The 18348-nt window shown below is 38.5% G+C and overlaps 1 protein-coding gene across 3 annotated transcripts in view; it reads left to right on the top strand.

The window, feature by feature from the left end:
* RNLS (renalase, FAD dependent amine oxidase) overlaps positions 1-18348 on the top strand; it is a 280639-nt gene that overhangs the window by 204000 nt on the left and 58291 nt on the right. For all 3 annotated transcript variants that reach the window (XM_018041533.1, XM_018041534.1, XM_018041536.1), the window contains one exon: positions 11647-11820. In XM_018041533.1, coding sequence (XP_017897022.1) covers positions 11647-11820 — 174 coding nt within the window. The remainder of the gene's footprint in view (positions 1-11646; positions 11821-18348) is intronic.

The following is an 18348-nucleotide window of genomic DNA, read 5'->3' on the forward strand; positions in this document are numbered from 1 at the left end:
ATATTTTTACTCTAAATTTTCTTGTAATCAATGAGACTGCTGCTGCTGCTGCTGCTGCTAAGTCACTTCAGTCGTGTCCAACTCTGTGCGACCCCATAGACTGCAGCCCATGAGGCTCCCCCATCCCTGGGATTCTCCAGGCAAGAACACTGGAGTGGGTTGCCATTTCCTTCTCCAATACATGAAAGTAAAAAGTGAAAGTGAAGTCAGTCAGTCATGTCCGACTCTTAGTGACCCCATGGACTGCAACCCACCAGGCTCCTCCAATGTCCCCAAGCACACAGGTGTGGAGAAAGATTTGATCTTTGGAACTTTCTCTTTAAATAGTACAATGACAAGATCCTATTTGTCATCCCATCATGGAGATGATGCTCTAGCAGCTGCATACATTTATCTTGTTTGGGAAGATCCCCGGGAGAAGGGAATAACTACCCACTCCAGTATACTTGCTGAAAAATTCCATGTACAGAGGAGACTGGCGGGCTGCAGTCCGCAGGGCCTCAAAGAGTCAGACACAACTGAGCGACTACACACACACACACACACAAAGAGTAAACAGGTTTGGAAGGTAAGTGTTTAGCACAGGAAAGCAAAGGAGGAATTTATGTTTCTGACTGCAGATGGTAGAACAATGGATCTGGACTATGTTATAAGAAGAAAGAAAACTACCTAGTATGTTCCAGGCTAAAGAAGTGCTTTGGTTGACTATATTAGATTTAAATTATATACTAACTCTGATTAATAACAGATACCTGATAAAAACCCATACCTGGTTTTAAAAAAAAGTAATAGAATAAACTTGTTGAGAAAATAGTATTTAAATGAAGTTAAGTTATAGGTCAGAGATGAACACCTTGAGGCTATAAAATTGGCTATAAAAGTTATATCTTTCCAAAGATGAGTTAGGAAAAATTATGTGTTTCCTTCCTTGCTCCCTCTTCTAAATCTCCTTTTAATAATTGTACCTTCCTATACCTTCCTATGGAGAAGGCAATAGCACCCCAATCTAGTACTCTTGCCTGGAAAATCCCATGGATGGAGGAGCCTGGTAGGCTACAGTCCATGGGGTCGCTAAGAGTCGGACACAACTGAGCAACTTCCCTTTCACTTTTTACTTTCATGCACTGGAGAAGGAATGGCAACCCACTCCAGTGTTCTTGCCGGAGAATCCCAGGGACAGGGGAGTCTGGTGGGCTGCCGTCTCTGGGGTCCCACAGAGTCGGACATGACTGAAGTGACTTAGCAGCATGCCTTCCTATACCAGTTAAGGCTATCTTATTAATTCCTTTCCCTGCAACAAGAACAAGAGCAATACTTATTATTACTTTTGATTTGCCTCTATTTTGTGCCTGGTATGTATATGTATGTATGTATATGTGTATATATATATATAAAGTTGTGTCTGGCACTTTTGAGACCCCATGGACTGTAGCCTGCCAGACTCCTCTGTTCATGAGATTTTTTCCAGGCAAGAATACTGGAGTGGATTTCCTTCTCCAGGGAATCTTCCCAACCCAGGGATAGAACCCACATCTCTTGCACCTCTCCTATACTATAGGCAGATTCTTTACCACTGAGTCACTAGGGAAGCTCATTCATATATATATATAATTATATAATATTCAGAATGTAAAACTTTGTTATATTTAGAACTTAAAATTTCTAATCTTCATATCACCCCTTTAAAGCTAAGGTCATTCCACTACTTAACAGATGAGGAAACTGATGCTCAGTAAGGAGAAATATGTATATCACATTATATTGATATGCACTTATTTATACACAGAAAGTTCTTTGCTGAGGCTCAGAAATGCAGGTGTTCAGTTAAGGATAACCTTTGTCAGATGTTTCAGGTCAAACATTCACAGTGATGTAAAGGTCAGATGAGAAATAGGGGGAAATGATTGAAACTTGGCAGCAAAAACTTAAGTTTAAAATGGGAACAAACCAAAGATAACAAAGAAAAAGGAACAATGTTTTACCAGTAAATTAATTAAAAAAAGAAACTTTTAAATAATTGTGCTTTTCATCGAATTAAGGTTTTTGTTAGTTGTGGGAGTATGGTGACTTAAAATGAGTAAAACGCTGCAGGCTTCCATTAAATGAAGTCTGGTGCCACTTACAGTTTTATCCCCAAGTCCAGTTTATTTGCTTTGGCTTTAGCTAAGCATTGTGGGGAGCTGTTATTATACAAACAGAAAAGAAGCTAGTGGGTTTTCAAAGTACTAGATGAACATATTTCTGAGTGTCCTAAAGCTTACACCACCAGACTCTGACATTTTGCCTTAATACTGCAGATTCCAGGTCCTCATAAACCTTGCTTTCTGATTTCTAAAACTATGGAAGTTTTGAGTTAAAATATTAATTCTTTGAGTCATTGCCTCAGTCTAAATTAACTCTAGTCCTAAATATAAAAATATATATCTGTATAAAAATATGAGGTGACATGTAATAAAGTTTTTACTATTATGAATTTTAGAATGACTATATTGCTCACGAATGGCATGGCCATAAAGTAATTAAATGGATAGGCTGGGAAGAGTGGCTGTAAAATATGTATGATATTCTGTGACATTTTATATGAGTACACACAATGCTTTATTATTATATTCTTTTTCATTTGAAGCTCAACACTTTTCCTATAATAAGAATGATGGCATAATAGTCTAAAAATTTAGAATGCACGGAAATAAGGCAAGAATTTCCCAACCTTATTATTGTGGTTTCCAGACTTATTGTATATGTTTGCTCTTCTGATATCCAAAAAGAAGTTTCCCAAGGAAAATATTGATAATACCCAGGGTCAAATTATTTAATGTCTCAGTCCAAAATCTATCCTAGAGTCTGTTCAGTGTTTTGTTTAGAGGTGTTTTATGGTGACTGGCATAATGCTGGACACATAGTGGACTTACCGCAAACAATGTTTGAGTTAAATCATCCTACATTCTTTCAGAAAACAGCGTCTATGTTTAAAAATGCTTATTTTTCTAATCCTGTGGATAGAACGAATTGCCGTAGAGATAAGCAACTATCATTTTAGTTTCACACACCTTCCATCCAGATAAAGAGAAGAGTGGATAGTGAATATCTAACACAGCAGAGACTTTATATGATTGGGAGAAGGTCCAAGACTTTATGAAGAGCCAACTACAGCCACAGCTGTATAGCTGAATACTCCTTTTCACAGGGCACTGGGATACAGTGGCAAGAAAGCAGAAACAGACCAGAGAGAAAACATTGGTTTTTGTCCTTGACAGATTGTTCCTTATGGTTAGAGAAATGGAGAGGCAGCAGGGATTAGAAATCCCTCTTGGATCACTGAGGGCAGGGGAGGAAACCTGATTCATCACCAGTGCTAGAAACAGCACTAACAGTTTGGGCCTTCACAGAACTGCAAAGACATTTCAGCATGAATTCTGGCCCCAGTATAGCTGAAGTGCCAGGAAGCCTAAGAACTTCCTCCTAAAATAATTCCCTGTTTATTATTTTTACCACAAACAAAATAAGATTAAGTCATGATCAAGTAAGTATTATTATAGCTTAGAAACTGCAGTGTCTTTATGTCTCAGGGTCCTAGGAATCTTTTTTAACCAAAGCAATAAATGTTGTTTATGACTTCTTTAAATTTGCATAATATTCTAACATGTTAATACTCTGTGAACTTTAAAAAAAAAAACAAATACATTTACAGTGGTATAACTGGCCACCAAAATGAGAGGAAGGAAACTTTACAACTGTGAGAAGTGCCAATGTTTTCATTAAGGCAGTATTGACCCAGAGGATCATTGAGTATCCCCTCAAATACCTCACAACTCTGGAATGCCCGTTGTGACAAACAAATGTCAGCACCTAAATTCCTATACTTCCTTTACTTTCTGATTCATCTGGTGAGCTGGGAGTAGGAAGTATCTTTTCTTCCCTTTTTAATGCCACTTAACGTGTTGATTTTGAAATTAAAAGACGCTTGCTCCTTGGAAGAAAAGCTCTGACCAACCTAGACAGCGTATTAAAAAGCAGAGACATTGCTTTGCCGGCAAAGGTCCGTCTAGTCAAAGCTATGGTTTTTCCAGTAGTCATCTATGAATGTGAGAGTTGGACCATGGAGAAAGTTGAGCACCGAAGAGTTGATGCTTTTGAACTGTGGTGTTGGAGAAGATTCTTGGGAGCCCCTTGGACAGCAAGGAGAGCAAACCAGTCAATCCTAAAGGGAATCATTCCTGAATATTCATTGGAAGGACTGATGCTGAAACCAAAGCTCCAATACTTTGGCCACCTGATGCGAAGAACTGACTCCTTAGAAAAGACCCTGATGCTGGGAAAGATTGAAGGCAGGAGAAGGGGATGACAGAGGATGAGATGGTTGGATGGCATCACCGACTCAATGGACATGAGTTTGAGCAGGCTTCTGGAATTGGTGATGATCAGGGAAGCCTGACGTCCTGCAGTCCATGGGGTCACAAAGAGTTAGACACGACTGAGTGACTGAACTGAATGTATTGATTTGGGGGTCCCACAAAATTTGGGAAACATGGTAAACTTTCCTTACTAGATATGAACTTAATTATTCTAAGATGCCTCTGATTTTTAATGTGTTCTAAAGCAAAGAAGAACTAAGGAGCCTTTTGATGAAAGTGAAAGAGGAGAGTGAAAAAGTTGGCTTAAAACTCAACATTCAGAAAACTAAGATCATGGCATCTGGTCCCATCACTTCATGGCAAATAGATAGGGAAACTTTGGAAACAGTGACAGGCTTTATTTTGGGGGGCTCCAAAATCACTGCAGATGATGGCTGCAGCCATGAAACTAAAAGACACTTGCTCCTTGGAAAAAAAGTTATGACCAACCTAAACAGCGTATTAAAAAGCAGAGACATTATTTTGCCAGCAAAGGCCCATCTAGTCAAAGCTATGGTTTTTCCAGTAGTCATGTATGGATGTGAGAGTTGGACTATAAAGAAAGCTGAATGCCAACGAATTGATGCTTTTGAACTGTGGTGTTGGAGAAGACTCTTGAGAGTCCCTTGGACTGCAAGGAGATCCAACCAGTCCATCCTAAAGGAAATCAGTCCTGAATATTCTTTAGAAGGACTGATGTTGAAGCTGAAACTCCAATATTTTGGCCACCTGATGTGAAGAGCTGACTCACTTGAAAAGACCCTGATGCTGGGAATGATTGAAGGTGGGAGGAGAAGGGGACAACAGAGGATGAGATGGTTGGATTGGCATCACTGACTCAATGGACATGAATTTGAGTAAACTCCAGGAGTTGGTGATGGACAGGGCGGCCTGGCGTGCTGCAGTCATTGGGGTTGCAAAGAGTCGGACTTGACTGAATGACTGAACTGAACTGAATTACTCCCTCTGCACCACCCCCCCCAAACAGCTATGTGTAGCAACTAGGTGGAATGTACCTGTTAAAGTTTGTATTCAGATAATGATTAGCATTCTCCCCAAACATGAGTGTGAAACCAGCTTAATCTTAAATTTTTAATAAAGATATTTTTGTTTTTGATAATACAGAGAAGCCCATTTATTTGGCACCTTTCATTTTTATATAATCCTGGGCTAGGATTAGGATTAAAAAAATGTAATGCCAGTGTACTAGGATAATGATGATACAAAATATGGGTTTTCATTACTTTCAAAAGATAAATCTTCAAACAGCATTCTAGATTAGATAGCTAAAGAAGTCCATGGTTTATTTTAATTTTTCAAAAACTATTATCTGAAATGGTTTTAGAATCTTTAGTACATCTTACTTTTCAAAGAAATGTTTTGGTTTTTTACCCTCTGCTCTGAAAAGTGAAGTGTACCCAGTATGTATACTTTACCTACCAAAGAGATATCTTTGATTTAGTATTATCTTGATGTGCTTGAAACTTAGGGTATTGCCTCTAAAGGCTTCAAAAAACTTTTTCTAAAGTATTTTATACTTTATATATAGACACCTCAAAAGGTATTTAAATTCAAGAATTGCAGTGCTGGGTTTTTGTGGTACACTTATATGTTAGGCATTATGCTAAGCACTTGATATTATCTCATTTAATTTTCTTAACAATCCTTTAAGGGCAGCACTGTTCTCATTCTCATTTTATAGGAAAACAAATGCTTAGGGGGATTGAGCAATTTGACCAAGGTCACACAGATTCTGGGTCAGAGCCAGATTTCAAACCCAAATTTTTCTAACTCCAGAGATACCTCTCAGGATGGAAGAAATATTTCCCTGGGGAAATCTCACATAGATACAACTGCTGAAGTCTGTCCCCAGTAAACTGTAGATTTATTGCTTGCCAAAGCTATTTTTGAAAATGTGCTTCCAGGCGTGATGACTTCAATACTCATAGAATCCATGTGAACGTCCAATTTATTCCAGGTGAAATGAAATGAGACTGGTTCTGTGATGCTTTTACACAAAAGGAATGACTCATGATTGGTAGAAGTTTAGACTCTACTGGCCCGCTAGGAGAACTATATATGGAAAATAGATCTTTCAGCGCTATTTCTACAACCACTTTGAGTAAAGAACAACTGGCTATTCAGCTAAAATACTATTGGTTTCATGTACCCACAGAATTAGATAATCTAAGATTAAGAATGAATTTGTGCATAAAATGTCTTGATATTCTTGGAATTCAGTATAAAAGGTAAAACAATAATAAGTAAATCAAGAGTAGCCAGTATCCACTGATGGAGAGCTTAAATAATTATACTACAAACTGACTTCCTAACTTCAACTGTCCCTGAGCTGAAATTCTTCATATATGGTAACAAATTGGGAAACTAGCCATCCTCTATAACTGGCTATAAACAAAAAAACTTCTAGAAGGAGGTTACTGCTGTGAGCACAGATTTCCCATCAATGTAACATTTACCATTAGCTACAGTATTGATAATGAATATCAAACTAATGCTAAAAGGTGTTTGTTTTACTATTATTATTGAAATATTCGTTGTTGTGACAAAAAACATCAGCCTTCAGTAAGGAGAGATTCAGGTGAACACATTACTATGTTGCTTTTTTTTTTTTTGAAAAATAACAGGCCTTCAGAAATCATAAAATACTTTCATTAGGAAGACTCCTGGGCCCAAGGATTTGTTTTGAAGAGATTGATTTCTATCATTCCAAACGAGTAGAATATATCACACTTTGTTCCGTGATCGAGGAATCCCTACTAGATACACAAAAGAAGCACATACATATGTTCTTTATGTTACGTTTATAATTGTCAAAACTGTAAATAATCCAAATGTCCATCAGAGGTAGAATAGATACAGTGTGTTGTTGTTGCTTAGTTGCTAAATTGTGTCTGACTGTTTGAGACCCCGTGGACTGCAGAATGCAGGCTCCTCTGTCCTCCGCCATCTCCCAGAGTTTGCTCAAATTCATGTCCATTGAGCCGGTAATGCTATCTATCTATCTCATCCTCTGCCGCCCCCTTCTCCTTTTGCCTTCAGCCTTGCCCTGCATCAGGATCTTTTCCAGTGAGTCAGTTCTTCACATCAGGTGGCCAAAATATTGGAGCTTTAACTTCAGTATCAATCCTTCCAATGCATATTCAGGGTTGAGTTCCTTTAGAATTGACTGGTTTGATCTCCTTGCTGTCCAAGGGACTCTGAAAAGTCTTCTCCAGCACCACAGTTTGACAGCATCAGTTCTTCAGCGCTCAGTCTTCTCTGTGGTCCAACTCCGGCATCTGCATGTGACTACTGGAAAAAGCATAGCTTTGACTTATACAGACCTTTGTTGGCAAAATGATTATTCTGGTACATTTACTTTATGAAAACTTAAGGCATTCTTTTCTGTAAGTATAGTTAAGCCTTAATTAAAATTATATATATATGTGAGATATATATATATATAATACATGCATACACATATTTATAAAAAATATATAATGCAAATGTATGTATTTATACACACATGTATACACATAGACATGTATTACATCCAAAATGTAACTACTTCTGATCTTCTCTGCTGTTACCTCCAACCTAAGACTACTTCAATACCTATTTTCCCCAGTTCCTCTCATGCATCCTTGGAGTCCTTATTTGTAGCCAGGATAGTTTTTAAAATAGAAGCCAGGTTACATCTGTCCTTGGCTCGTAACCAGTAGCAATGGTTCCCATATCAATCAGAATAAAATCCTCAAAGGGGACACATCCTTGAAAGCCTATTTAAAATAGCCTTACTGCCCAGACCTGTCACTTTTATCCCTTTACCCTGCTTTATTTTTCTTTATAATTTGTGTCACCAACTGACATGCCATTTACTTGGTTATTTATTGATAACTGGTATATGTAAGCTACCTGAAAGCAGGGACTTTATTATATCCTTAACATCAAGAACAATGCCTGCCATCATGTAGCAAGCAATGAATGAATGAATGAATGAGATCATCACCAAACCACACAGGAATTAAGGCAAAATATGTATGTCCAACCCTCTTCTATATGTTAGGCAACTAAAGAATTAAATTACTTAAGAAACAAACAAAAAAATGAAATTAAATATGTACTTAATTTATTCAGGAGTAGCAGTCAGGTCTTCTGTTTCTCTCTCCTTCCCTCTTCTGTTCTTCCCCTCCCCCAAGCCCGCATGTACTCATGTACACACTGGCGTTGGCACAAGGAGAATGGAATAAGAACAGTTCTCCTAATTGACAGAAGTATGAATGTAAACTATAAACTACCCCCTTCAATACAACTTATAGTCACTTTATTTACATCAGATAGCCATAAATTATATTAATTATATATATATACTATATATGCATGTGTGTTTGTGTGTGTATAATTACAAAAATTATATAATTCTTATGGTTTAGAATTAATTGAGAGTGACATCCGAGTAAAGTTTTATTATATTGGAATCAAGCACTTTTACATGAGCCTTTATTTTGTGGCCCTTTTAAATACATGATAGTAAAGAACTAATTTGTTTTCCTTGCCAAAATGTATATATTTAGGACCTAGGGCAGCTCCCTCCAGCAATTTGCATTACAAAAATTTTCAAACAAAATAAAACCATTCTGTTAGATCCTGCAACAATCAAAACTTTCTAGGCCCAGAAGATAAAATTATTTGGAAGTGAATCTGTATAGAAATTGAGATTGTTTCAGTCAAAAGTCTTGCCTCCCTGTTCTCAGAATGAATTGTAGAGCCCCTGGAGCAGACAAGGGTGTCTAAGGTTAATCTCTGTTTCTATATAGATATCAATTACCTTTTCAAAAGGCTACCCAGTGGGATTTGCTACTTGGCAGCTTGTCTAAAAACTAGCTAAATGTACTAATGTGTGTGGCAGGGGAGGAAAAGGTCCAGTTTGGTTGTCAACCTAGTTGACCCTTCAGTTTTTGTACAAAGAAAAAACTATGTTTTTTTTTTTTTAAAGGGAGAGTTTTAAGCCCTTTCAGTTGCTAAAATAGCTGATTTCACAGTTTTGTTGGTTTATTTTTTTAACTGAAAAAAAAAATGGGAAACCATGATAGCCCTCAAGTCCATAATATGTGCTCACCTGCTAGTATGAGTCTCCTTCATCTCCTCCTCTCTCTTCCTAGTGAGAATATTTTATGATTTCTGAAGATCTGTGTTTTCATAAAGAAAAGCAGTAAGCATAATATCAGGCCCCATAGCTCCAAAAGTAGGTTAAATAATAAAATGAAGCCCAGGATACGAGTGTAACAAGGCCAGTGTCAGAAGATCACTCATTTATCAAGTAATTAAATCTTTTAATAAGACTGAAAATGATGGTTAAAAGAAACAATGGCTTTTACTTCTGAGTGCAAAGTAACCGGTAATGTCAGAGGAGAAAGCAGTGCTAAAGTTCATCTTGAAGCTCAGACGTGCAGATCTGGAAGGGAAGTGTGGAAGTGATGAAGATATGCATGACTCCAGTGCAGGAATTCCTACTTCATCTTGGCCACACAAACTTGGAAGCTGTGTAACCTAGGGCAAGTTACTTAACCTCTCTGAATCTCAGCGTCATAGTGATATAAAATTAGGGCGGCAAAATCATCTATCTTGCAGGGATTTTGTGAAGATTAAATGAAGTCTTGGTTCTAAAAGTGTTTTGTAGCCAAGAATATGCTGTGATAATCTTAGGATTATTACTGTGCTTAAATAATTTATTGAATACCCTTCTTACCTTCTGTCTTCCTCCAAAAGCCACTTCTCTAAAGTTTAGCTAAAGTTATCGCCATCCTTCCCAGGTGGCTTCCCAGGTAGCTCTAGTGGTAAAGAATCTGCCTGTGAGTGCAGGAAAACATCAGAGACACAGGTTCGATCCCTGGGTTGGGAAGATTCCTTGGAAGAGGGCATGGCAATCCACTCCAGTATTTTTGCTTGGAGAATCCCATGGACAGAGAAGCCTGCCAGGCTACTGTCCATATGGTTGCAAAGAGTCAGACAGGACTGAAGTGACTTAGCAGCAAGAGCATCAGAATCCTTGAGGTTTGCCTACTAGATTAGGATATTTTTCACCAAGTAAATGAGAATTTTTCATATGTTCCATTTCTGAACTGCTTGCCTTATGCCTTCAGAATAGAACTATGGCCTTCTCAGAGACTCAAATTATTAATGCGAGTACATGAACAAGAAGCTCCTGAGACCCTTAAAGATAGGAAGACTGGAGATGGAGATTAAAATGTAAGCGGGGGGGGGGGGGGGGGGGCATCTTTCCTTTTTCATCCCAGGATGGAACATTGTCCCATTTTCCTAAATATTTTTCTCTCTATAATAGAAAAAAATAATGAACACTTATCATATGCCATGCATTGTGATATGCATTATTCATATAATCCTCGCAACAGACTAATGCACCCTATTTTACCGCTTATAGACAAGAATTATAGTTAGAATAAGTATTAATAGCTTGACCAGGGTCACCTACCTACTAAGTGGTAGAGTTGGGTTTTGAACCCAAACCTGCCTAATTCATTTCCCAGTATTTTTCCATTTTTTGATTGTTTACCTCCTACATTTTAACTAATTTTGCATGTCTTGTTTGCCTTTCTATTCCTCTATACATTCATCCTTTGTATTTTTGCAATGAGTAGGGTAGAAGACTGTAACAAAAAAGACTAAGGCATAGTCCCTGTGCTCCAGCAACTGTGCTAATTGACTGGCAGAAAGATGACAAGCAAACAGTGACTGTATGACATGGGAGAACTTAAGAGATCCATGAGGTGAATCATTAGTCTCCTCCTATAACATGGGAATAATACCCACCTTGTATGCTGGTTGCTGGATAGAGTGAAATGCTCATGTTACATGTCTGGCAAAGACCCTGGTCCACAGTAAGTGCTCCGTGAATGGGATCTATCATGTTGCAATGTTGCCAGCCAGTCCCAGGATAATTACTAGGATACAAAGCTAGAAAAACAACTTAGTGTCAGACTCAGAGACATTTTAAATGCCAGTCTAAAGAGTTTGGACCTTCAGTGTGATGAAAACGAGTGTGCCAAGGACAGTAATCATTCTGCAAAGAAATTAGAGCTGATGCTATTTTACATTACCTTTCAAAATTCATCGTAAGTGAGATGGAGTCAGTAAAAACAGTTGGAGCTGATTTAAAGGAGTGTGGTATTTGATGTACTGAAAGGAAAGATGATATTTTCAAGTTTGATGCCCTGTACTTTTTCTTCCACAGTAATTAGTGAATGCCAAAGGCAGCAACTGGAGTCTGTGAGCTACTCCTCTCGCTACGCTCTGGGCCTCTTTTATGAAGCTGGCACGAAGATTGATGTCCCTTGGGCTGGGCGGTACATCACCAGTAATCCCTGCATTCGCTTCATCTCCATTGATAATAAGAAACGCAATATAGGTCAGTACCCCCATTATTTCCCTTAAATACAGTAACAATGGTGGGTGTAGATCATGAAAAATGCTGTTTAATTGAGTGTTGCCATTCTGAACAGAGCAAGCATTTAACTCCAAGCCACGGGGGATAAAATTTAATGTCACATTTGGCCAATAATAAAATACACAGTGAAACCAGCAAAGTTTTTCAGAAAATCATTCACCACATGGTTTGTATTACTTGAGTTTATGAAAATAGTGTCAGAAGGTTTAAGATTTCAAAATGGCTCAAGTTTCTATTGCTTTAATATGGATCCATCTATATGCAAATAGATCTCTCATCATTTGTTTCTTGATGGAGTTTGTTTTTTGTTTATTTGGTTTTGTTTTTGAAATTTGATGAGTACTGCTCTTTCCACTTGCCAGGCTGGATATAAAAAGTGAATTTTGCTACATTATGAAAATCCTTCACTATGATATAATTTTATTTATTTAATGTTCATCTAGAAGACTACATAAAATTACTTTGTATACAATGTAACTGAAATAATAGGTAAAATGTTTCATATGAGCTTTACTAGGATAGGAGAAAATCTACACTCCACCCTTTTTGTTGAAGATACTAAATTTAGATTTGAACTGCAAGAATAAACATAACTGATTCCTTTTGGTCATAAAGGTGAAAGCATATTCTTATTTGTAGAATTGTAGTGATCACTAAGATACTACTTTTTGTGGAAGAAACTGTAATGATCTAAAATGACTAAGTTCTTAAAAAGAATCGTCACTGCAATTTGTTATGGTGTTTTATGGTGCAGTGATGGTTTCTTCAAGCATTAGTTAAAAGTTTTGCCTGATAAAATCACCAACTAACATCTCTTGGCTTGCCAGAACTTTATAATGACAGAACTGGGCTGGAGTATGGTTTTTATATCAGAGCACATGATCTTAGAAAAATGTTTCTTTTATAACTTAAAACTCCCTAAGGGCTGGCCTGTTTATGTTAACATGATATCACATATATGTACAATCAGCAGTTCATGAAATGCCCTGTAACAGCAATGGACTAACCATTTTTAACTCGACAACTGCTTTGTTTTGAGAAAAGGAAAATAGCCCTTGATCTTCTCATGTTGTATGTCAAACCTTCTGTCTGTGAGCCAGAAAGAGAGTCCTCACCAGAAACCAAATCAACCGGCACCTTGAGCTTGGACTTCCCTTCGCTGGAACTGAAAGAAGTAAATGTCTGTTGTTTAAGCCATCCAATCTATGGCAGCCCAATCTAACAGATACTTTAGAAGGAAGAAGCTAGGGAGACTTTGTCAATAAAAGAGCAGTATCTTCAAGGACCTAGGATTTATCCACCTCTGCTCTCTTCCATTCTTTTTTTTTTCTAAGAGTTTTTTCTTTTTTTTAATTTATTTATTTTAATCAGAGGCTAGTTACTTTACAGTATTGTAGTGGTTTTGCTATACATTGACATGAATCAGCCATGGGCGTACATGTGTTCCCCATCCTGAACCCCCCTCCCACCACCCTCCCCAGCCCATCCCTCTGGGTCATCCCAGTGCACCAGCCCTGAGCACCCTGTCTCATGCATCGAACCTGGACTGGCAATCTGTTTCACATATGATAATATACATGTTTCAATGCTATTCTCTCAGATCATCCCACCCTCGCCTTCTCCCACAGAGTCCAAAAGACTGCTTTATACATCTGTGTCTCTTTTTCTGTCTCACATATAGGGTTATCATTACCATCTTTCTAAATTCCATATATATGCATTAGTATACTGTATTGGTGTTCTTCTTTCTGGCTTACTCACTCCGCATAATAATAGGCTCCAGTTTCCTCTACCTCATTGGAACTGATTCAAATATATTCTTTTTAATGGCTGAGTAATATTGCATTGGGTATATGTACCACAGCTTTCTTATCCATTCATCTGCTGATGGACATCTAGGTTGCTTCCATGTCCTCGCTATTATAAACAGTGCTGCAATGAACATTGGGGTACACGTGTCTCTTTCAATTTTGGTTTCCTTGGTGTGTATGCCCAGCAGTGGGATTGCTGGGTCATATGGCAGTTCTGTTTCCAGTTTTTTAAGGAATCTCCACACTGTTCTCCATAGTGGCTGTACTAGGTTGCATTCCCACCAACAGTGTAAGAGGGTTCCCTTTTCTCCACACTCTCTCCAGCATTTATTGTTTGTAGATTTTTGGATAACAGCCATTCTGATCAGCGTGAGATGGAACCTCAAGCCTCAAATAGCCAAAGCAATCTTGAGAAAGAAGAATGGAACTGGAGGAATCAACCTGCCTGACTTCAGGCTCTACTACAAAGCCACAGTCATCAAGACAGTATGGTACTGGCACAAAGACAGAAATATAGATCAATGGAACAAAATAGAAAGCCCAGAGATAAATCTTCACACCTATGGACACCTTATCTTTGACAAAGGAGGCAAGAATATACAATGGAGAAAAGACAATCTCTTCAACAAATGGTGCTGGGAAAACTGGTCAAACACTTGTAAAAAAATGAAACTAGAACACTTTCTAATACCATACACAAAAATAAACTCAAAATAAATTAAAGATCTAAACGTAAAACCAGAAACTGTAAACTCCTAGAGGAAAACATAGGCAAAATACTCTCCGACGTAAATCACAGCAGGATCCTCTATGACTCACCTCCCAGAGTAATGGAAATAAAAGCAAAAATAAACAAATGGGACCTAATTAAACCTAAAAGCTTTTGCACAACGAAGGAAACTACAAGCAAAGTGAAAAGACAGCCTTCAGAATGGGAGAAAATAACAGCAAACGAAGCAACTGACAAAGAATTAATCTCAAAAATATACAAGCAACTCCTGCAGCTCAATTCCAGAAAAATAAACGACCCAATCAAAAAATGGGCCAAAGAACCAAACAGACATTTCTCCAAAGAAGACAAACAGATAGCTAACAAACACATGAAAAGATGCTCAACGTCACTCATTATCAGAGAAATGCTCTCTTCCATTCTTAATGTTGACATCGTTAGAGGAGTGGTAGCAAGATGGCAATAACTGTTGGAGTCACATCCAAACCCAGCAACATGCTTAGGAGGAATAAGAACTGTTACTGTCTCTGACCTTTTCTGAGATCAAGGAAATCTTTCCAGAAACCCCTCAACAGACTATCTTGTATTATAGGTCATAATTGTGTTACAGGCCATCGTGGGTTACTCACAAGTCTGAAACTAACCACTGCCAAGCAGGGGTGGGACTACCATTATAACCCTACAGACAAATCAAGATCTACTCCTGGAGCTGGTGTTAGGATCCTCTTCCCTTGAGTCATATGAGCGCATGCCTACGTGCTTAGTCACTCAGTCGTGTCCAGCTTTCCACAACCCCGTGGACTCTAGCCCACCAGGCTCCTCTGTCCATGGGATTTTCCAGGCAAGAGTACTGTAATGGGTTGCCCTTTACTTCTCATCCTCCAGGGGATCTTCTCCACCCAGGGACTGAATCCATGTCTCCTGAGTCTCCTGAATTGACAGGCAGATTCTTTACTGTGAAGCCACCTGGGAAACACCCCACATAAGAATAGATACCTGAATAAAATATGAGTTTGTGGGGAAGAAAGAAGAGAATAGTGATGCTGGGTTGGCAACAAATAATTTCCATTCTCTTCAAGTAGATTCATGTCTCATGTGGAAAATAAGGTTGTAAAGGTTGACACATAAAGAAAAGAATCATGTATATTCAAAATTATCTTTGAAAATACCTTAAAACTACATGATATTTTGAAGAGTGACTTAATGTTCAATAAATTCAGTATAGCCATTTTGCTAACATTCAATAGATTTCAGTTTATTTGGGTGAGGCCAGATGAAATTGTGAGTTTGCATTTGTAGGCCAGAGTGATATTTTCTACTGTGAAAGGTGCGCAGGAAAGAAAGAAATAGCAGTCATACAGCCTAACAGAGTACATCGCTGGGCAAGTGGAGTAGGATGGTGAGTGAAAGTACCCGCCACTACAATGCAGTAGCCAGTTTATAAAATCAGAGCTATGCAAACTTGAAAGAGTACAACATGAGAATATTAATAAATTTTCACAAGATGGGCTTTTGAAATCATGTATGTGTACAGACATGCACTCTCAGTCATGTTCAACTCTGCGATGCCATGGACTGTAGCCCTCCAGGCTCCTCTGTCCATGGAATTTTCCAGGCAAGAATACTGGAGAGCGTTGCCATTTCCTCCTCCAGGGGATCTTCCTGACCCAGGAATCAAACCCAAGTTTCTGGCATCTCCTGCATTGGCAGGCAGATTCTTTACCACTACTGCCTTTGAAACCATAGAAATACCAGAAAGAACAAAACAACAACAACACTTTTTAAAATGTATAAACAATCTCACAGTTTTAAAGCTTGAGCGTCAGGTATCTGGGAACCATGTTTTTGCCAAATGGTGCACCATGGTGATGCCACTTCAGACAGCAAAGAAATACCTTCCTTCCTTTGTCAGTTTTATGAAAAATTAATTTTGGGTTATGTAAATTTTAAATTATAGGAGGCCCCCTGTTAGCAGGAGACAAGGGTTTGATCCTTGATCCAGGTGGATCCCAGATGCAACTCGTCCATAGCCACAACTACTGAGCCTGTGCTTTAAAGCCTGCAAGCCGCAGCTCCTGAAGCTCTCATGCCTAGAGCCTGTGCTTTGCAAGAAAGGCCACCAAAATGAGAATCCCTTGCACTACAACTAGAGAGCAGGCCCCGCTCACCAACTAGAGAAAAGCCCCTTTAACAGTGATGACCCAGCATAGCCAAAAATAAATAAATAAATTTAAACAATTTTTTCTCACTCTCTGGGGCCAGGGTGCTCAGTATATCTATTTGAATTCACATAATATAAATGTCCATATAATGTAACTCCACTCAGTTTTATTTGTACTGGTATTTAAGTAGACCAGTAAGAATTGTCTCTTTATGTTACTAACACTACCCAACTCCAGCCTTTATTTGGGGGTGTTTGATTGAACCAAAAATTCATACTATAAATACACGTAACTTAACAAAAGAAGGGGTAGGGAAGCAACAAAATAGACAAAGGGTGGCAGAGTTGAGTTCACAAAATAAAGTCTGCTGTCAAGTTTTGAAGAGAGCCAGAGGGTAAAGGGTTAGTAGCCCAAACCTGACAAAGGTCAAGAATAACCATTTGTCCAGTGTCAGAAATAGACAGTGCACTAACCAGAAACAAAAGTCTCCTTGGGAAAAGAGGAGCTAAATTCCAAGTATTAGACCCATCCCAATGCTTATGAGTATGACTCAATATACTTAGGATTGTGCTTTCCAAAATATGTTCAATGGAACATCAGTTCCTTGATATGCTCTTCAGGAGGGGACTCTGTCATCAAGTGTGCAAAATGCTACTGACATTACCCCTATTTTAGAAAATCTCAGTACCTATTATCCTATTAAAAGACATTCCTGTAGAAAAGACATCTTCTCACCTTACAAAGCACAAATGGTGACATCAAGTCAGACTTTTCCAAGTGTGTGCTGGGGAACGATTTCTGTGGGCTATTAGCACGTTTGGTGCCTAAATAAAATATTCCATGGTTAGGTATCTTGAAGTCATCTGACTTGATGTCCCCATTTTTCCTTCATACCTGAGCAGGACTTGTAGGCCAGATGAGAGGATGTGTAAGTCTAGTCCTAAAGTCTTCAGTGGGAAGATACTAAGTCTTTTAGAGGTACAAGAAGACTTGTTGCAGATAAACTCAAAACTTAGTGGGGTTGTAACTGGAGACAATTTAGGTTGAAATACAGTCTGAAATAAGGTAATATTAATTATCATTAATGGTTTCCCTGGTGGCTCAGTGGTAAAAAACCTGCCTACCAATGCAGGCAACTCAGGTTCAATCCATTGGGAAGATCCTCTGCAGACAAATGGTAACCCACTGCAGTATTCTTTCCTGAAGAATCCCATGGTCAGAGGAGCCTGGCAGGCTACAGTCCATGAGGTCACAAAAGAGCTGGACATGACTTAACAACCTAACAACAATTATCATTAACATGGATAATTTTTTATGTTATCAGTAAGATTATCATTGTGGGAAGAATTTGAAAGACTCAGATTCACGTTCTTGCTCTGAAACATGATAATGATGTGATCTTGTATGACCCTTGTTTTGTAGCATTAGTTTTTGTAGCAAACGCACAAAAAGTTGAGTGGTCTGAGCATAACAGAAGTTTGATTCTTATTCCCTTAAGACCCACACAGATATTTATGATTAATGGGTAGCTTTCATCCGAGAGGTTATTCAGAGACCCAGACTCCTTCCATCTTTTGACTCTGCCAACTTCATCAGGTGGCTTACAGAGTCACTGTGCTCATAGAAATCAAGTCAGTGGTTAAGAAAAAGAACAGAGGAGAGCAAACAGGGCACTTGTAGCACACCTCAGGAGGGCTTACATCCTGTTGGTTAGAACGGTTACATGACCACACCTGTTTGGAAGGGAAGCTGGAATTGTAGTCTACCCATGTGAGGAACCAGAGAT

Source organism: Capra hircus, chromosome 26, assembly GCF_001704415.2.
Source record: "Capra hircus breed San Clemente chromosome 26, ASM170441v1, whole genome shotgun sequence".
NCBI lineage: Eukaryota > Metazoa > Chordata > Mammalia > Artiodactyla > Bovidae > Capra > Capra hircus.